General features: G+C 42.8%; 2 protein-coding genes across 6 annotated transcripts in view; both read right to left on the bottom strand.

Annotated features, from left to right (window-relative positions):
- Positions 1-13,782, bottom strand: part of KANSL1L (KAT8 regulatory NSL complex subunit 1 like) — an 82,384-nt gene extending 68,602 nt beyond the window's left edge. For 3 of the 4 annotated variants that reach the window (XR_006414901.1, XM_044431978.1, XM_044431979.1), the window contains exons 1-2: positions 13,004-13,782; positions 5,313-6,403 (exon numbers count right to left, since the gene is read on the bottom strand). Coding sequence is in view for 2 of the 4 variants with exons in the window: in XM_044431978.1 (XP_044287913.1) it covers positions 5,313-6,376 (1,064 nt within the window). In the remaining 2 variants the exon portion in view is untranslated. The other variant, XR_006414902.1, reaches the window with a different exon arrangement.
- Positions 13,783-13,869: 87 nt separating this feature from the next.
- Positions 13,870-21,638, bottom strand: part of ACADL (acyl-CoA dehydrogenase long chain) — a 51,146-nt gene continuing 43,377 nt past the window's right edge. For both annotated transcript variants that reach the window (XM_044431982.1, XM_044431980.1), the window contains 2 exons: positions 18,410-18,496; positions 13,870-14,776 (listed from right to left, as the gene is read on the bottom strand). In XM_044431982.1, coding sequence (XP_044287917.1) covers positions 14,683-14,776; positions 18,410-18,496 — 181 coding nt within the window. In that variant the 3' untranslated portion in view covers positions 13,870-14,682. The remainder of the gene's footprint in view (positions 14,777-18,409; positions 18,497-21,638) is intronic.

Genomic DNA, 21,638 nt, shown 5'->3' with positions numbered 1-21,638 from the left:
AAATCCCAGCGAAGATGGCTGTGAACATGGCTAGCACTTGTGTAGAGTAAGTCCTGGGACATGTGCTGAATTGAAGTCCTGCTATCTTGTATGCAAGGCAGATGGTGTATGAGACCCACTTGGACAGTCTCTGCGCAGAGAGTGGCTCTCCTTTTTTCTTGCCACCATAGCAGATGAACAGGTGGCACAAGTAACAGAATGGTTCAGTCTTTGATTTGTAAAAGGTGACAACCCTCCAGATATCAAACAGGTGTAGGATAGATTCTACTGGTAGATGGAAGCTGTGAAGAAGTCAGAGAGAATAATGACATGGCTGAGGTGGAATGATGAAATGACCTTCGGTAGGAAGGATGGGTCTGCACAAAGAACAGCCTTTTCCCTTTGACGAGTAATATACAGAGAGGCTCCACTCGGAGGATGCAAATCTCACTGGTGCAATTGGCCAAAGTGATGGCCACTAGGGAGGTTACCTCCCAGGATAAGAGGCGTAAGTCCACTGGAGCCAGGGGTTCAAAGGTCTCTTGGTTAGTGCATGTAGCACCACCAAAAGACGCAATGTAGGGCCGGGTGCGTGGTACAAGGTTTTCAGTCCCTTCAGGAACCTATGTACCAAAAACTGACATCCCCTCAATCACTGGGTTGAAGAAGGAGATACCCAGCTATACATGAACTGGCGAGGATGTGAGGCCTTTCTAGAAGCAGGTCTATAGGAAAGATGGTACTTGTTTGATGGTGGCACCACGCTTGGGTCAAAGCCTTCCTGGCATGTGATCATCATGAAGGCTTTCTACTTTGCTGCATAAGACCTCCTTGTGGGCAATTTCATGGCTGTGTCCAGAATGGGCAGCACCCTGGGCAGTACTGGTGGCTCCTCCTGCTCTAGAGGGCAATCCTCTATGCCATGAGCTGCAAGATCCTGATGTTTGGGTGGAGGATTTGGCCTGATCCTGCAAGATAAAGTTCTGCCTGCACAGTAGGTGGATGAAGTCCTCTTAGGACAATTGGAGAAGGTGGGTGAATCATAGCTGTCTCAGCCAACAAGGTTAATGAGAATGCAGTTCATCTTGTCCCTCCAGATCCTGGCAATTGGTAATCCAGGTGAATGGAGGGAAGATGTAGAACAGAGTTCAGTTCCATCAGAGCAAGAAGGCTTCCTCCAGAAAGCCAGTTCCCTGTCCCGCCTTGAAGCAAAACTGGGGACAAGATGTGTTGTGGGCTGTTGCGAATAGACCCACTGACAGCCCCCTCTACTGCGGATAGTAGTCACGGAGGACTAATATCTTTAGCTTCCGCACATGTGAGCCGAGAGTTGTGTGGGTAAGGTTGTCTGCCAGGACATTCTTTTTGCCCGCCATGTGGATGGCCAGATCGCAATGCCTCTAGTGATGCACCAATCCCATAAATCTATGGGCAGCCTGGTGAGAAGTATGGATTGTGTGCTTCCTTCTTGTTTAGTTAGAACATCTCAGATCCACAGCAATCTGCACATGGTGGCTGTGCAGGGAGGTTTGGCATGAATTCAATGCCTTCTGTATGGCCAGCATTTCCAAGAAGTTGATGTGATACCTGCTTTTCCCTTGGTTCCAAGGCCCCTGGGTTTGCAGGTTGTTGCAGTAATGTCCCCTGGCCTGACTTTGAATTGTCTGTGGCAACAGTGATGGCTGGCTCTGAGGAGAGGAAGCTAATCCCTGTCCTGAGGTTGTGTGGGATGTTCCACCACTGTGGACTGTTCCAAACTGAGGTTGGGACATTCAGGATGATACTGTGTGAGTTGTCTTCTATGGATGAACCACAGCTGCAGAAGTCTCATCCACAATCTGGCAAAGTGGACCACCACTACTGTGGCTGCCATAAGGCGGAGGAGCTTCTATATGGCATGAGCTGGGACAGGCTGTCTTGCACTGATGTCAGCTGCTGGATTGCATAGTGCCACTGCCTTGGGTTGTGGCAAGAGGGCATCCACTTGTACTGAGTGAAGGGAAGAGTATGGACTGGGAAAGGGAAAGAACAGATTTTTTTGTGATTTAGACACAGTCCCAGGGTTCACAGTAAAGAGCAGATGGTACAGATTGAGTGCTGTAGTTCAGTCTCAGGTAGGGACACCAGAAGCCAGCCATCGAGGTATAGGAAGACCTGTACTCCCTGGAGCTGGAGATAAGAGCATACCTCCACCATGCATTTTGTGAAGACCCTAATGCGAGAACAGAAAATGGAAAAATCTCTTCCCCAATTTGGAAGCATAGGAAATACATGTAATTGTGGTCTATGGTGATGTGGAAATAGGCATCTTTAAGGTCAATCAAAGCAAACCATTGAATGCTCTCCAGGGTGTACATTCTGAATTTCCCTGGTGTGATAAACCAGTTAATGCCTCTGAGGTCTAGGATTTTTCAGAGTCCTTCATCCTGCTTTGATATTGTGAAGTATCAAGAGTAGAACCCTCTGAACAGGTTGAGCGGATCCTCTCAATAACCCCACTGGAGAGTAACCTGTCTATCTCCAACAGTAGTTGGGGACAAGAGTATGCTTTTGACAGCACTGAGAGGTGGGATGGTGGTACCCCTGTAGCCTCTTTCCATGACGCTTCCCATGCAGAAAGGAATCAGGCAAGGCACCCAGCAAAGCTGGTATGGGAGAGAGGATTGGTAGGGACCACCAGTAGGGAACACCATTGCATGCACTTGCCCCCACTCTCTGCTCATCTGTGCTTGTCTAAAGTAGGTCAAGAATTTGTGCCTCCTTTGTTGTGGGGTTGTGTGGGGCCTGTGGGCATGATTAACATGAGGGTACATCTGCTGTGGCGGAAGAGAGGTCCCAAGCTGCTGAAATGCAATCCTTCTGGCTATGGATTTTGCCTTTTGGAGTCCATCCTCTCATCAGTCTGTGATTTGAAGAGCCCTTTCCATTGAAAGGAAGGTCTTCAGTGCATGAGCGCAGTCCAGCTGAGTGGAGCCAGGCATGCTTGCAAATAGCTGCTGTGCCTGTCACAGCATTGGTCACAGTCCATGTGATGCCTGGCTGCCATGATCCAATGTTTAGTCAGCTTTGAGGCCTCTATGTGGAGTAGGCATGATGCCTCCCTGAACCCGTCTGAGAGGAACTCAGTTATGGCCCCCATCTTTTCCCACAGAAACAGTTGGCTACAAGCCATGGTGGTCTCATAGCTGGATACCCACAGGCCCAAGCACAAAGCCATGTATAATTTCCTTGCCAGACCTTCCAAGCAGTGGCAACAGGAGGGGTTTGCGCTGAGATGTCCCCTGTGCCAATTCCATAACAACAGAATTCAACCTCAGGCATTGGAGGAGGAATGAGATGTCTCTCTCCAGAACCCAATATATGGACTCAACCTTCCCTGAGGTGCAGGGGACTTCCAGGACTGTTTAACAGTCTGGAGCAGGGCTGGTAGGAAGTGAGTAGCCACTAGTGTCAAGTTCTCCAAGCCCACAACATCAACAACTGGGTCAGCAGCCTGGTCCCTCTGTTGCTCAATTTCTAGTCCCAGACTGGTAGCCACCCTCATCAGCACCTGCTTCACAAAGCACCCCCCACTCCTCTGAAGGGGATGCTGGGATCTGGTTAAACATGGCAGTGTCCAGGGATGGCTTCAATGGGCACAGGGAGATCACCAACTCCAAATCCAATATGTATCTCTTAAGGATGGAGACAGGGTTCTTGGCTGTCAGTGCTGGGGCATAGATGGTGCCGGGCAGTGTCAGCAGTCAATGGTTGGTGCTGATCCAGTATGGAGGGCTGGTGTTCACTTGGTACTGAGGGTCAATGTCAGTTGGACACAGGAGTGTACGGCCAACTAGGTATTGAAACCTGGTGTCAACTTATAATTGAGGCAAGGGATCAACTAGAGAACCAGTCGTCACATTGGCCAAACATGGAGGGATGGTGGCTGGCCTGCCTCTCTGATGCCAAGAAACAAGGGTAATGGTGGGTGTGCCCCTGGCATCAGCAACAGTTGACATCAGGATCCTAGTATCAATTGTCTTAGCACCAAGCCTCAGTACTGACATAGTACCAATGCCCACAGTCATCCCTGTCACAGAGTTCAGATCAACTCAGAGAGGGAGGATGATGGGGACCAATTCAAGCCGCAGTCCTAATTGATGAGGGGAGAATGTTCCATTCTCAGTGTCCCCTGGCCTCCAAGCAGCCTGGAGTGGCTGCATATTCAGGCATCAAATCAGTTTCCAAGGGCAATGCCAATGGCTGCATGGGGGTCAATCAGTAGCAGAGTGTTCCTGGGAGCATGAACATCAGGTGGTCATGCTGAGTGGTTCAGCAATATGGCAGGGCCATATCTTAGCTTCCTTCTCCAATGCAGCAGTGGTGCCTTCTGTTGGCTCCAGAGTGTGCAGGTGGTTGTCTGGCACAGGGGACTCAATGGTTGGGGTCACTGGGCAAGCAGTATTTGTGTAGCACTTTTTCTTCTGTTTGGGTGCAACCATCTTTCATTCTTTTTGTGGTCTTCCCTGCCATGCGGTCACTCTCCTCCCTTCTTGGAGGAGTCAGATACCTGGTTGGCCTGGTGCTTCTGGATTTGCTTTGTAAAGACCTGGCAGTGGGCACAGGCCTCCAAGACATGTCCCTCACCCAAACAGAGGCAGAGGTAATGCCTATTGTATGGGGGTATTTTACTTCTGCAATCAGAGCAGCTGTGGAAAGCAGATGCCAATACCTTTGGTAAGATGGGAAAGGCAGGGGGAAAGGAGAGTTCAGAAAAAGCACAGGCAACTCAGGGGAAGTTGTAAAGAGCAGCAGATAGTAAAACTGGGTAGATAAATATATTTTTGTGGATTTTTTTTGTAAAGAGTGAAAAGGATTGATGGGGAGCAAAAGAAGTTGCTGTTGATGGAAGAGGGAAGAAAATATGTAAGAGAATGCTAGTGTGGAAAGAGTTATGAGAGAGAAGTGATTCCCAGTCTAGGCTCAATGGCGGTCGAAAAGGAACTGAGGGAAGAGGCATGACCCCTCCCCATACTTCTTGGGAACAGGAATGGGATGGGCTTCCATCCATATGAACATTTAAGTTATAGAAATTTCCTGAAAACACCTTCTGCACAGGCACAAAAGCCCATATGTGTGATGCAGAGACCACAAAGAAGGATGACTAGGGATACAAACTGCCTTCCATTTACAAAACCACTGGATACAAGAAGTAAGAACATGGTAAAACTGACTTAGAAGGTCCACAGATCTCTGCCTTGATTTTATTAACATATTACAGCTTTAGTCTCACAGGTACTAAGACCCAAATGTATAAAACTGTGCACTGGACTACAGCATGCTTTAATACTTACACTGCCCCAAGTCTTCTGGAAATCTGTTCATCACCATCATCATCACTTGAGCTGCTACAAGTAGCCTCAGAATCCAAGCTCTCTTCCACCTGAGATAAAAGCCTTGCTGTTGAATGAGCAAATTTCTTGATTTCACCAGTTGCAAGACCAAAACTGGGGGACACTTCTTTACTTGTATTTGCCTCTACATTGTTGTTGTCAATTTTAATTGTTGCACATCTTTGATGGCTGCTATCCAAAACTTTTATTCTTTGTAGCTGATGCCTCACAAAACATTTCATTTGTTGATCACAGTGTTTGACAACATGCTTTGCCAAAAGAATCTGCAAATGTTTCTGAGATTTTATGGCCCGGCTAAGCAAAACCTGTTGCCTATTAACGCACTGAAGTAAACGAAAATTCAATTCTTGTTGTTTACAGCTTGGGCTGCAGTTCATTATTGCTTCTGGAGTATTATGGTGTTCCTGTTCAAATAATTCTTTTTTTGTCTCAGGATTTACAAATATGGTCTTGCTAAATAAGCCATTATTCCGATACCATTTACAGTTAGAAAACTGCCTTTCTTCTGCATTACTGGTTTCACTTAAAAATGAATCACGTTGTCTCTCCATTTCTTGTAAGTTTTTGGTTGTCCCCAATAAAATTTCCCTTCTGACCTGCTCCCCAGAGTTTGGATTAATAATCTGTCTGAAATGTGAATTTGTGTTATTACATAATGGATTCCTCATCTTGGAGCAATTATGCTCTTCAGAGTTCCTCTGCATACAATTCTTGTTTATGCTGAAAGTTGGACTGGAGCTCATTAATAAAGGATAATGTTTTGAGGACGGGGACTCCAAGTATTTTAAATTTAAACAGTCAGTGCTATGGTTGGCCTGAGGGGTGGGAAACCTTAGCACAGAGCAAGTAATGTTTGTTAAAGAATCATTCATTATCTTCTCTTTTACTGGCCTGGTATTTCCCATGTCTAGTGTTTCACAGGACTCCATAGCTTGTGAAGACAAGGAAGGTGCTAAGTAGATACTGTGACCTTTCATTGCTTTCTCTTGAAGAGCAGGTGTCATAGCTGTTGTAAGCAGTTTACAACAAGCCTGTAAAAGAAACAATATTGAATGAAATTGTACTGTATTTTGAACTCTGCTGCTATGACACTGCAATTGGAAAATAATTCTAGATCATATTTCCATTTAAGACTATAAAATAGTTCCATGATGCACAGAACATCCAGAATATCTGGCAAGAGCTCTTACTAGGGTAACAATGTTTTTCACTACCTACAATTGCAGTGCTCTGATATCTTGATGCTCATTGTTTAAAGCCACTGCAATTACTACCCTTAAAAACAAAAACCACTTAAATGGTGAAAAATTACATGCATACTGTGAAGTAATTGGTATTGATTATGAAGAATGCTTTTGACTTACAATTACTGAAAGGCAAAAACTCCTTTCTTTATATCAACAGTATGTGAACATGTACATTAACAGAAGACAACTCCTCAACCTTTTTTTAAGCAAGCATTATCAATGACTAGAGAGATCTTCCAGTCTGCAAGCGAGAAGACCTCCTTTTATACATCTTAAGAGATCTATAGTAAGCTGTAGTTTCTGCTCAAAGCATTCAAGTAGGCTAACACATGCAACAAAGATGATGCAAAGTACAACCTTAACCCTCACTCCCCATTACTGTCTTGTCCTTGTGAACAGAAAAACAACCAACCACTAGATAACATATTTTCTGCAGCAATTCCATCACATTTATCCCCCACTTCTTTTTTTTTTCTTGGCTTATGTAGCAACCCTATGAAAGTTCTCCAATATGTCCTATCTGTGATAACCCTGTTTAGTTTTTTTTTTTTAATTCCAAGCTATGGCTTCCTTTATGGAATCAATCAATCCTATATTTGGTCTACCTTCTCTTCTTCTGCCTTCAGCTTTTCCTATCATGATTGTCTTCTTCTTCTTTGAAGGAGTTGGCCTTCTCATCATGCACCCAAAATATGACAGCTTCAGCTTTGTCATTTTTGCTTCTAAGGAAAGCTGTGGATCGATGACCCACTTGTTTGTCTGCCAGTCAACGGTATTCACAAACCTCTCCTCCAGCACCATGTTTCAAAAACATCATTTTTCCCTGTCCTCTTTCTTCACTGCCCAGCTTACACACCAATGCACAGTGATTGGGAATACATTACTATGGATGATCTTGTCTTTGGTCTCTGTTGTAGACATTTGTTAAATTACTGATGCATCTTTCAATTCCCCCCCTTATTCTAAATCAGCTTTCCCCATATCTTCTGCATAGATTGAATAGATAAGGAAACAAAATACACCCTTGTCTGACACCTTTGCATATGAAAATCCATGCTGCTTCTCAATATTCTGTCCAAAAGGTAGCTTGTTATCCACAATACAGGTTATGCATCAGAACAACCAAGTGCTGTGGCACACACATTTCTTAAAAGAACCACCCATAGTTTTTGTGGTCTGCACAGCAAGGCTTTGCCATAGTCTATGAAACATAGACTGATCTTTTTCTGAAATTATTTGGTGTGCTTCAGTAGGCAATGTCTATTTTGTCATATAGACAAATCACCCTTTCTCAAATGCCTTTCCTTTTTGGAATCCAGCTTGAATATCAGGCATTTCTCAAAGGAAGGAATAAAAATTGACAGTAGATGCAGTAATGATTTAAATGCAGATGATACTGGCAAAAAGCAGCAATGAACTGAAAGGTCTCCTGATGAAAGTGAAGGAAGAAAGTGCAAAAGGAGGATTGCAGCTATGTTATTTATTTATTTATTACTTTTCTATACTGTCCCATACTTAGATGTCTCGAGGTGGTTTATAGCCATGTATTAAAATATCAAAAATAATGACTACAGAAGAATTACAGAATTTTTCTGTCAACAATAAAAACTGAAAATTTTTGCATACTTTGAGTCAGTCACCAATTCAAAGGGAAACTGTAGTCTAGAAATTCAGACTGAGACTTAGAAGGGCAGCAGTGAAGGAACTAGAAAAGATATATGTAAGGACATTTCACTGGAGGTAAAGACCAGGATCATCCATGCTAATGTATAACTGATCACATGCTTTGGGCATGTCATGGGATGGCAAAACTCCCTGAAGAAGACAAACATGCTAGGCAAAGTTGAAGGCAGAAGAAGAGAAGGAAGCTCAAATCTGAGATGCACTGACTTCATAAGGGAAGGAGAATTCAAAGGACTTCATAAAGGAACAAGAGTTGAATAAGGCTGTCATAGAAAAGACATTTTGGAAAGCTTTCATTCATAAGTTCACCGTAAGTATGAGGGAACTTGACAGCACATGACAGCAGAGGGAAGCTACCAGTTTGTGATGACACGACAGAACCTTCTCCCCCACACATCTCTACCTTTGGTTTCTTACACTCAAAATAAACTCACCCCTCAAGCCCTACCCAAATCTACTTAAGACTACTGCTGACATGCTGTTCCAGTACCTCTTCTTCCTCAACACCAGTAGCAATTTACCAAACAGGCAGAGCATCCATGAGCACCATTCTGTCTAATTTCCAAATATGACCTTGTCTATTTCACCAAGCCAATTAGAACCCATTTACTAGTGAACTATACACCACCAATAGCTGACTCTGCTTTTTGAAATTCTAGTCTTGCAGCCGTATCAAAAGGAATCAAATAGACTATGAGCGGTGTAATGGGTAAGTGAAGCTCAGCCTCTTAAATTTATTGAGCACAGGGGTGGGGGTGGAGAATGTGTGTCAGTTAACTTGCATACTTTATCCTCTCTGAGCCATGGGCTGCAGGTATGGATTCAAAAGACAGTTGTCTGGATTGCACATAACAGAAAGACACCATGTGTAAGTTTTCTTGAAGAGCTTGCTCTGTGTTTTGAAAATTCAAGCTATGGTGGGGACAATGGGGTGTTGATGTAGAAGACAAAATTGAATTCAAAAAGGACTGGTTTTGTGTGGTTCTTTTTTGAGTCAGGCTGCAGTCCCAAATGTCAGTTTGCCTTTTTCATACAATATGTTGCTGCTCTATGTGAGTTCAAAATATACAAACTCTCCCATGCAATAATGCTCTCAGTCAAGAAACTTGCCCATTGTCTTTGTGTGAAATGGGTTTCACCTTTAGGCTTTGTGGGGGGTTTTCCCTGTATTATATCCCTGCATGGACAAACTGAATGCCCCACTGGAGGATCTCTCCCTTGCCTTCTACTACAGTGAAAGCTGGAAGGGCACATTAACAGCATGATTGTTAGACAGAGGCACATGTAGCAACAGGCTGGACTGGTAGGCACATGGGCAGTTCTGTCCAATCAGCAGCTTCTCAACATTAATTGCCATGCCTTCTGTACAATGTACAACCTCATTAAGCTGAATGCAAGAAGATATTTTTTTTCTTTGACTTTGAAAAAGCAGAGAGAAAATTAGTGTTCAGAAGGTATGTTATTTGAAGAGGTACCCATTTGGAAATTTTTACCACTGGGGCTCAGACCCCATCATATTAATCAGTCTGCTGGCCACAATGACGAGCCAGTTACTTCTTGGAAGCCTACACATAGGGCATGAGGCCAACAGATGGGAATTAATCCCATCCACCCTTAACTGCCCAAGTTATCTTTGTCTCCCTTCTGATGTGCTAAAACAGCTCAGAGATTTGAGCAATAAGAGGAATGCCTCTTCCTTGAGCACTCTTTTGTTTCCCCTCCTGTCTGCCTTTTTTCCCCCCTACTTGACCCAGACAGACTGAAGAGTCAATTTCCTACTGCCTCATAGTATGCACACACACACATCCAGTAAAATTATAGACTTTTATATAGACCGATTTATACAATTATAATTTATACTTTTATACAATTATAGACCAGTGGCCAACATCCCATATTTGGGCAAGGTATTGGGGGCGGGTGGTGGCGGGACAACTCCAAGTACTCTTGGATGAAACTGATTATCTGGACCCATTTCAGTCCGGCTTCAGACCCGGGTACGGTACTGAATCTGCCTTGGCCGCCCTGTATGACCTGTGCAGGGAGAGAGACAGGGGGAGTGCGTCCCTGTTGGTCCTCCTGGACCTCTCAGCGGCTTTCGATACCATTGACCATGGTATCCTTCTGGATGGGCTAGCGGGACTGGGGGTTGGAGGCACTGCTTTGCAGTGGTTCCACTCCTATCTCAATAGCCGATTCCAGAAGGTGGTGCTGGGGGACTATGGCTCTGTGCCATGGCAGCTATGCCATGGAGTTCCGCAGGGATCCATTCTGTCCCCCATGCTATTTAACATCTACATGAAACCGCTGGGAGAGGTCATCAGGAGGTGTGGGCTGCAGAATCATCAGTACGCTGATGATACCCAGTTCTACCTCTCATTTTCAACCAATCCAGGTGAGGCAGTGGCTGTGCTGAACTGGTGCCTGGCTGAGGTAATGGGCTGGCTGAGGGCCAATAAACTGAAGCTCAATCCAGACAAGACGGAGGTCCTGTTGGTAGGTGGGTCAGGCTTCGGGGAAGGGGACCTTGACCTTGTCCTGAATGGGGTTGCACTCCCTCTGAAGGACAAGGACCACTGCTTGGAGTACTCCTCGAACCAGAGCTTTCGCTGGAAGCTCAAGTAACAGCGGTGATGAGGAGCGTTTTCTTTCAGCTTTGGCTGATTCATCAGCTGCGTCCCTACCTGGAGAACAACTGCTTGGCAACAGTGACACACACATTGGTGACTTCCCGACTACTTCTGTAACGCACTCTGCGTGGGGCTGCCCTTGAAGACGATCCGGATACTTCAATTGGTGCAAAACAGAGCTGCCAGGTTGCTGATGGGGACGGGGTGTTGTGCTCACATGACTCCTGTCCTCCGTCAGCTTCACTGGCTCCCCATTGAAGTTCAGGCCCAATTCAAGGTGTTGGTTATCACCTATAAAGCCCTTAACGGCTTGGGACCTGGTTACCTTAAGGAGAGCTTACGTCCATACATGTCCTCCTGCCCCTTGAGATCGGTGGCAGAGGCCCTTCTCTGGGAGCCCTCCGTGAATGATATTAGGAGGGTGAGTACCCAGAGGAGGGCTTTCTCTGCGGTGGTGCCCAACCTATGGAATGTGCTCCCCAGAGAGGTCCGCCTGGTGCCGTCGTTATTTGCTTTTCAGCGCCAGGCCAAGACCTTTTTGTTTAAACATCATTTTAATTGTTGATTTTATTTATTGATTTTAACAATTTTGGCCAGGATGTCTCCGACTTTATATAATGGTATTAATGTTATGTATTTATTTATGTTTGTAAGCCGCCCCGAAGTGCCGGCGAATGGGGCGGCATATAAGTGCTAAATAAATAAATAAATATATTGGATCAAGAAGTGCTGGTTGGACTTGCTGTGTTTTGTCTAACATGCCCCAGTGCAAACAGTAGCTGCTGATCAGAATTACAACATGTAACATCTCACATCAACAAACCCAAGACCTACAATACATACTGACGTAAGTGTGCATTTCGTTTCAATGACTTGAAAGAAACTAACAACATAACTAATGAATTGCACTGGATTTGGATGTAAAGTTGAAACACCAGAGACAAAACCTAGCCTTTGAAAGAATGGGCACAATTTACTAAAGCAGCAGATGGCACAAATATCACTAAGTGTGGTTTTGTTCAAAATCTTATTCAAATGCAGCAACGATTTGATGGCAATCTTGTACCTGCAGTTTTATTTTGTCACATACACATTCAGACAAATTAATAGTTGCTGGAACAGCAAAAATGCACTTCATTACCATGACTTCAGATTTATCCCTTCTTACAAAACCGCATAAGAAACACCATAGCAGTTTTCAAATTTCCACATTTAGATTAAAAAGGAAAAAACAAGTATCAATAGTTACTCCATTAAATACATCTGATTATATATGTGTGTTTCTATTTAATCTATAGTCTGTCAGATCAATCAAGATTATTTTATTCTTTCTAAAATGCAATTATTTATATTTCTGAGAGCAGCTTAATATGGTAGGGCAGCTTTCCATGCAGGAAAACCCCAGCAAAATAATTTGGATTATTCTACATAAGGCGGGGAGATCTGCATACTTCAGCATGCAGATCACTGCTCCGCTCCTCGTGCACCGCATGTCTACCGCCATCCAGACTGAGGTCATAAGTATGATTGTAAATTCTCAAATCTTCGAAGTGCGCACATTGGATATAAGAAGAAAACAATCATTCTAAATTACAAAACGTGGTGTACAAATTCCCAAGCCTGTGGAAGGAGGCTGCATGATTGTCACAGCCACGCGCGCTTTTCCCTTAGAAACTTCTTCCCTCCTTTCCCAAGCACAACCCTCTTGAATTCAGCCTCTTCCTCCTCCCCCCTACGTCACGCGCCACGAGCTTAACTTTCCCTCCCAGCCTCAGACCCCGCCCCCTCACATTCCAGGGCCACGGCCGCGCCCCTCCACCGGCCTCCCTCCAAGTCCCGCCTCTCTTCCCTCCCCACCACTTCTCGCCCTTTCTCGCTTCACTGCCGTTAAGTCACTGTTAAGAACGCTTACGATTATCCCAGTGCGGTCGTTTGCACTTGGGCGCGCGCGCCACAAGGGGGGGTGATGACCGCCGCCGCCCAGGGAACCAACCGTCTCTCTTCAACTCCCTGAGGGGAGCCTTCACGGGAAGCAACCCGCCTCCGCCTCCCCTCCGAAGCCCTGACTTGCCTGCCAACTCGGCTCGGTCGTTGCCTTCCCGCCCTTCTCTTTCCTCACGCACTCTCGTTAACTTCTCAAGAGCCAGAGTGAAAACATCTCCGCCTACTCCCTGTTCCCCTGCCCCGTCCTCCGTGAGCAGCCTTCGCACTCTCTTGCCTGCCCGCCGATCTTCCAACAGTCGCGCCGGTCCAAGTAGCTACCTCAGCAGCCAAAGAAACGGGAGCAGGCGGGGCCTCCGCGGGGAGTTGGCTGCCTAAGCTGACCAATCGGAAGGCAAAGAAGCTGCTCTATGCAAATCACGCGGTGGCTGGGACGGGGTCTTTCCACGGGGTTGGAATTCCCGACGCGAGGGGCGCTGCCTCTTCTCGGGCACTTTGGGAACTTACGCCGCCTCCTCCTCGAATGTACGCCAGCTCTCCCCACGACCCAGCGCAAAATCGCTTGTACTCGCTGAAAACGCATGCGTGGACTGTCTAAATGCTCCAGAGCGGCACGCAGACTCCCGCTGATCAAAAGATTATTTTACCCAACACTGGCATTGGACATTTTAAGCCCCGTCTGCAAGCACTTCCAAGCCCTATCCCAGAGCCGAGACGTAGTTGCATTGATTAACTGTTGTGAATCTCAACTGTCACGAATGTGCAAACCTTGGCCCACATTAACATCAACTGAAAGTTATTATGGCTCCTACATAAACTTTTAGAATAAAGCAATTCGGTGATACAGTCACAAAAAGCAACCGAGTCTTGTTGCACTTTAACGTTTAAAACGTGTTTCTTCAGATGCACCCTAGTCTGAGCTGTTAAATTACTTTCTTCACAGGATGGCAAGGGTTTACTTTTTTCTGAAACTAACACAGATAACTTAGTTCAAGCTGCAGTGAAATAGGGAGGCTTTATTCTCATAATCTGGTATATAGCCTTCAGTTTAGTCGTACAGGGAGGATTATCACATTCAGTGGGTGTCATTTTGCACATCCAATGTGCAATGCCTTGCAGCACATTTCAGAGCACTAGAATCTTGGCACTTTCAAGTCATTACTTAAGGTTGAAGGGATATCAGACTGCAAGTATTCTATTTTGTGGTTCCACTATTCATCATTCTATACAAAATAGGTATAAACTGAAATAGGGCAATTCTGGTTTCATGCAAACTTCTAAAAATATCCTTGTGCAATTAATTGCTTGGTAACATCAGAGAATTATCTGTACATTTTTCTTACATTTCATTAAAACTTAATCGTTGTGATCCTCACTATAACAGCTATACCTGAAAAGGTAAATGTGCCAGAAATAAGCCCACACACTACTATTTCCAAAGAGCTTTTCCTTTATATAAGCTTTGTGAGTTACTGTTTCCTGCACCTGTAAGTTAAATGTTTCATTCTTAAAGTTTAGTACTAGAATAAGGCTTCAAAGAACCCAATTTTTGATGATAAAGCATGCATTACATTCTGTATTAGAAATCATACCCCCAAAGAAAAACATTAATAGTTCTCTGTTAAACAATTAGGGATCAGTAAGAAAAACGTACTCTTCATTACAGATGTTTTAACAGCATTTAAAATGGTGTTTCCTCTTGTTCCTGCTGTCCTTCTCCCCATTTTTTGTGCAGTAGGCAATTATTAATTCTTTGTCAGCTGGTAAGGAAATTCAGATGGTGTCTGTCCTTCAGCGCTTTCTGTATGCTTACTTGTCACTCACAATATCTCTAGCAATGAGCTCTTTCATTATTTCATTGGTACCACCATAGATTGGCTGAACACGAGCGTCTACAAAAGATCTAGAGAAAAATGTCAGAGGTGTGCAAAAACATTCCAGTACAAACATGCATATCATTATGGTATATGTAGGCAGGCTGGGATCGTAGCAACAGAACTGTTCTTAAATGTAAAGTATGTGCTATTTAAGCAAGCTTCACAGGTCAGAAACAAAGTTTGTTTTCAGTGCTTAATACACAGTTTTTTTTTTCCAGAGCAGGTGTTTCATCAGAGATGAGAGTCACGCTATACTAAAAATGGCTAATAGTCTTAATTCCTAAAAAACAAAAAGTTGAGATGTTTAGGAAGGACTAGAAAAACTGTGGCCCTGCAAGTTGCTGTATTTCATCTCTCATTAAGTTTCACCATTTACCTTGCTTAGAAGGTTGGAATCCAACAATACTTGGAGGGACATGGGTTTCCCACCCCTACTATCACAGATCCAAATGTTCCAGAAGATAACACATACATGCAGTGTTTTGTGCAAAGAGCAACAATTATGCCCAATGGCATTCCAAAGGACAGGTGTTATTATTGTTGTTTCTAATGTGTTATATGTTATGGTTATTATGTTTTATTGTGTTTTTATCTCATGTTGTGAGCTGCCCAGAGGTGCTGTGGCATAAGTGGGTGGCATACAAATATCTGAGTAAATAAGTAAAGATGCCAAAAACTGATTTGGAACCACATGTTAATTGGGGATACTATGTTACTTGGGCCATGATACTTAGTACTCTTCCTTGTTACAGCTTGTTCCTAACAGGATAAATAATGGATTGTTGTGATGTTTAAACTTCCCACTATCTTCTGTTTATTAATCATGAGGTTTAAAATCTGTGTGACTACATTCTTTTCTTGTCACAGACAAAAAGCCAGTGTGGTGTGGTGGTTAAGAGCATGGGACTGGGACTCAGGCGACCCGGGTTCAAGTCCCCGCTCGGCCATGGAGCTTACTGGGTGACTTTGGGCCAGTCACAGACTCTCAGCCCAACCTACCTCACAGGGTTGTTGTTGTGGGGATAAGATGGAGGAGGAGATGTAAGCTGCCTTGAGCCCTTTGTAGGAAAAAGGCAGGATATAAATCGGAAATCGGAATCGGAAATCTTAACTAAGTAAAAAGTCATAGGAGATGATGAAGCTTTACTCACCTTGAGTGCTAGTCTCTCAGTTTCTCTACCCCTATTTATTGCAGTATTCTCTAACTCATAGTTTTCCCTATTCATAAATGTCAATTTTTTAAGCAAGATTTGGCATGGTTTATTATGATCTGTTGTGAAATTTAAACTGGCAAACCATAACTGACTGTTGCTTTACCTTTGAAGGATGCAGTGATGATTGTAAAACTAAAGCAGTCAAGGTTTCATTTGTACGTTTGAAGCTTAAACCCTGATTTAGTGTGATGTCTAAACTGAGGGGGGGGGTTTGGGGGGGGGGAGATGTTAAAATTTTGCAGCTACCAGTTCCTTGCCAGCAGTGTAGCAGTCAGTTACGTGAATATCCTGTCAGCTTTTAGCATCTCTCAGGAAACAAAAATTATTCCAGCATTTCTAATGCAATGAATGCTGAAGCCTATATATGGTAACAGATTACAGATATGGGCAAAGATCCAGCATGAAACATTTCAAGCAGCTCTCAGATTGTTATGAGCAGAAACCTTATGTTTGTCCAAACTGTGATTCTGTCTAATTTGCATAATTCATTCTTGTTGCAGAAACTGTTCTATATAGTTGCTATAGAAGATAGAAGCACAAGATCTGTAGGAGTGCTACACTGGTGAGGCATGGAACGTGACTGGTGGTCATGAATGAAAGGCTGTTCCACCTTAGAAGCCTATAGTGCAGAGCACTGAAACTTCTCAAAAAGACTTTGTACCACTCCTGCTTCATGCTGGTTGTACCAATGCAAGCAACAGAACTATAAACTTGTTTTCTTTTTCAAAAAGCTGAGACTCTTCAAAAAAAAAAAAAAAAAAAAAAAAGCTGAGACTCTTCAAATTCCATAGGACTACAAAAAATAAACACCCCCAAACTGTTTGGCAATCTCTTAAATATTTAATTCTCAATTATTCTGAATGGGTTGCACTTAATTTTCAGTTGCTTCAGTTTCCTTCTTTCCTTCTCTTTCTTTTTCCATGTGTGTCATAACTTTTTAGATTATGAGTCTTGCAGGGGGATTGTCTTGTTTAACTGATTATGATAGAAGCTTTCCTGGGCCCAGAAGCCAATCCTGAGAGCCATTTTGGCTGAGGAGCAGCATAAAAATGCAAATTAAAAAATGCAGAAAATTGGAAACATTCCTAGACCACTAATAAGGAACAATAGTCAAAACAATAGTTGAAATCTCATGTGTATAAGAATTTTGACTGTAAGTTATATACTGGACATCAGTAACATGGTGACCTTGTGCATCACTGCTCCCACAAAGTGCTAATGAGTTGTTGTTGTTGTTGTTGTTAAGTAAAACATTTTAGATGGCTGAGAATGATTCAAATGATTCTATATATATTTCTGCAGGTGATTTTCCCTAATATAATGCAACTGTGCGTATTTTGCTGTGATAAACTAATTTGTGTATACTTTTCTGTTGCACATGAACATGCATGCATTTTCCCTTAAATGCATTGTTAGAATAGCTAATATATTAGTAAATTCAGGAAAATGCAATTATATAATTGTGCTCTGGTTTGTGTTTAGATTGGAATCTGTCAATCTGATAAATTCACATTCAAATGCTAACTCAGTGCATTTCTCATCTATCCCTAGCCTCAAGTGGATGTGCAGCTGAAGGTGAACAGCTGATCTGGAAATGCTACTGGAAGTCCAATGGGGAAAAGGATGGAAGGGAGCAACTATCAGTGTTTAGTAAGTGAAGAAACTAGGATAACTTTAACTATCCAATGAGGCAGAGGAGAAAGGATCATCAAGGAGACTCAGCTTTGGAAGAGCTGCAAGGAGCAACAAGAGGGGTAAGAAAGACTAATGACCCAAAGTGGAAAGGGAGAAAGTGGGAAGAATGGGGCTGAGATGGGAAAAGGAAGGTGGAGGAGGAGGATTGTGTCACAAGCAGAGAGAGAGGCTACAGTGGGAGGCAGAGAAAGCAAGGGAAGGGTCCACATATGCATATGTTTCTGTATCCTTTGTGGATATGCAATTATGATTGGGGGCTTTTGTGAATATTTGTAGTGCAAAATGTTTGGTTTTTTATGTACCTGCAGGGTAACCCAATAGGTTTTCCCCCTCTGCAAAATGGTTGCTTTGCCATGTCAGCCATTTTGTGCCCATGCCACACAATATTCCAAATGCACCCATCAGCCCAAAAGAACAGAGACCCCCAAGCAAACATACGACCCAGCAGTCAGTTCCCTTGAGGTAATAAAGAACTATACTAAAAATGTACACCCAACTAGTATCAAAAGGAAATTTAATGACATATGAAATTATATTCAGAAGCTATAGATGAAAGGAAACTTAGTCTCAAATAAATAGTCTTCTCATTTTACTTTTTAAAACTGCTGTATCAACTTTTTATAATTAAAGGATATTCACACTCTCAAACAGCCTGTAGAATAACTGGATAAGTAAAGAACAGCTGAAACATTTGCAGGATTTTTTTAGAACAAAACAGTGTAACTGTGAGGATAAAAAGCAGTTACTTACTTTGCAATTGGATATTCCCACATATATCCCCAGCCTCCATGGAGCTGTACACACTGAGTAGCCACACTGTTTTGGAGATCACTAGCCCTTAAATGGAAAGGGGGAAAGTTTGTAAGCAAAGCAGTACAATTTTTGTGCCTAGAAGCCAATTCAGCTTATAGGAACTTTAAGGAACCACAGCATTCTCCACTATTTTTTAAAGCAAAGCACTAAAAAGCCATTTAATATTTTGCCTTACTGTCAAGTTTTAATACATAACAAGAAAAATGGTGAAAATACTCCAAAATTTTTGACTAACTTGTATAATGTTCAAGAACAGTTACAGAAATGTTTACAAAGAAAAGGTTTCAAAGGCAGGTTATTACATCATTTATCATTCAACAGCTGCCTAATTTTATGTAATGGTTTCCATAATTACTCAAAGCACTGTCTAAGCAACATAGCTTGGTTCATATCTGTCTCTCAGCACTTAATGCAACACCAGTTTTCAACACCAGTTTAGAATACATGTAAAGTCTCTGGAACTAGGAGCCTTTTCCATTCAGCAGTAAAAGAAGAATAACTCTACATGAATACAAACAATGCCAAGCTCAACAGAATTTCCATATGAAAAACCAACCTTATTTAAGAAGGTGATTTTAGGATATTTATTTATTTATTGGTGGATAAGATAGGCCTATTGAGTTGCAATACCAAAAATACATGGTCACATCAATAGTTAAGCATTCTGCAAGTTCGAGGAAAAGTCACTAAATATATGCATAGACTTTCAGCAGACAAATGGTAGTTCCCTTCACTTAGAGGCAAAATGGAATTGTTTCCTTATCAGATACTTCACTCCAAAATTCTTGTCCATTATTTGAAATCTCATCTAGACTCTGTTCTATGTGTCTACATTTCCCTTTGTATATTCCCAAGACACAAACTGATATATAATTTCCTTTGTTTTGCTTTTTAAAAATCTTACTTCTGATTTCTTTCACCCATTAGTTAAATTAATCTGGCATCAGTACAAAGTATTACCTTAAACATTTTTACTTGTCTAACTTTGTCCTGTGAAACATAAGTTAATATGTAACAACAATAACAACCCAGGGGCCTTCTCTGGCTAATGAAAAGTTGAACTAAAAAAGGCAACTCAGGTCAGGGTTATTGTTTTTTAATAATATGGCAGTGGGAAAATTTTCCATATGAAAAACAGATTTGGGAAAAATGCTTTAGGTTATATACTATATCTATGTTTGCACAGCAAGCTATCTGGAACAACTTCTTTGATAAATCTTCAACAGTTTTATAGTAAAATCATGTCATGGTCTCCTAAAGGATTTCAGCTCTGTAATTAAGCATTCTTAAGTAACTCAAAATGTTAGTACTGTAAGGGTTTTTGTTTGTTTGTTTGGTGGGTGGTTTTTTTTGGAGGGGGCAGCATGCATACAGATGTTCAGGTCAGTATGACTCTTTTCCCTAGCTCAGAGATGAACGGTAAACTTGTCAGAGAGCTCCAACTATTGGGTAGTGAAAAAATAAAATAAAATCACCCTTAAGAAGTAGCTTAAGGACTGCCAAACTACCCATCCATAATATAGCATAATATTCATTCTCAAATTTAAGAAACCAATTTCCAATAATATGAGTTTTCAAGTCTTTATATTTCTGGAATATATACTTAATTTGACTGGATTCCAGCAATGATTTTCCTGGCTTTCTAATTACCTCCAGTTCAGTTTATAGCACTGCTATTTATTTGGTATCAACACCTTTACACATGATAGCATATTTGAAGGTAATGCATTATCTCCTTAATCAAACTTGTAATATTGAGATTCTTCACCCAATGCAGCATCCTCAGCTATCACTATATGGGATATGACTGTGCAAATTTTAGGAGTGACTCATGCAGACTTCCCCAACCTGGTATCTTCCAGATGGTTCAAACTAGGACTCTCACTGTTCCTTATCATTGGCCATGCTGGCTGAGCCTGGCAAGAAGTGCAGTTCAAAACGTTTGAAAATGCCAAGGTGAGAAGGCTGGTCTATTGGACAATCCCTAATATGTGACGTGCAATCCAAAAGCCTACACTCATTTTTCTGTCACCTTGCTATTTTATTCTCCCCTTTTACTTGCAGTAAGTGGGAAAAAATGGTCCCATGTATGCTTGTTGTTAGTCGCGAAGTTGTGTCCGACCCATCGCGACCCCATAGACAACATTCCTCCAGGCCTTCCTGTCCTCCCCCATCCCCCAGAGTCCACTTAAGCTCACACCAACTGCTTCAGTGACTCCATCTAGCCACCTCATTCTCTGCTGTCCCCTTCTTCTTTTGCCATCTATTGTTCCCAGCATTAGGCTCTTCTCCAGGGAGTCCTTCTGGTCTCATTAAGTGATCAAAGTATTTGAGTTTCATCTTCAGGATCTGGCCTTCTAAAGAGCAGTCAGGGTTGATCTCCTCTAGGACTGACCGGTTTGATCGCCTTGTGGTCCAGGGGACTCACAGGAGTCTCCTCCAGCACCACAATTCAAAGGCCTCAATCCTTCAGCGCGCAGCCTTCCTTATGGTCCAGCTTTCACAGCCATACATTGCAACTGGGAAAACCACAGCCTTGACTATACGCACTTTTGTTGGCAGGGTGATGTCTCTGCTTTTTAGTATGCTGTCTAGATTTGCCATAGCTTTCCTCCCCAGGAAATTTTTTGGCTGCAGTCCCCGTGTGCAGTGAGCCCAGGAAAATAAAATCTGTCACTACCTCCATTTCTTCCCCATCTATTTGCCAGGAAGTGAGAGGACCGGATGCCATGATCTTAGTTTTCTTAATGTTGAGTTTCAAGCCAACTTTTGCATTCTCCTTCTTCACCCGCATCAAGAGGCTCTTTAGTTCCTCTTCACTTTCTGCCATTAGAGTGGTATCATCTGCATATCTGAGGTTGTTGATATTTCTCCCAGCAATCTTAATTCCAACTGGTGATTCATCTAGCCCCGCCTTTCCCATGATGTGCTCTGCATAAAAGTTAAATAGGCAGGGCAACAGTATACAGCCTTGCCAAACGCCTTTCTCAGTTTTGAACCAATCAGTGGTTCCGTGTCCAGTTCTCACTGTTGCTTCTTGACCTGCATATAGGTTTCTCAGTAAACAAATAAGATGGTCTGGTACTCCCATCTCTTTAAGAACTTGCCACAATTTGTTGTGATCCACACAATCAAAGGCTTTAGCATAGTCAATGAAGCAGAAGTA

Source organism: Varanus komodoensis, unplaced genomic scaffold (genome assembly GCF_004798865.1).
Source record: "Varanus komodoensis strain SLA01 unplaced genomic scaffold, ASM479886v1 scaffold23, whole genome shotgun sequence".
NCBI lineage: Eukaryota > Metazoa > Chordata > Lepidosauria > Squamata > Varanidae > Varanus > Varanus komodoensis.
This window is presented reverse-complemented; position numbering and strand designations above follow the sequence as displayed.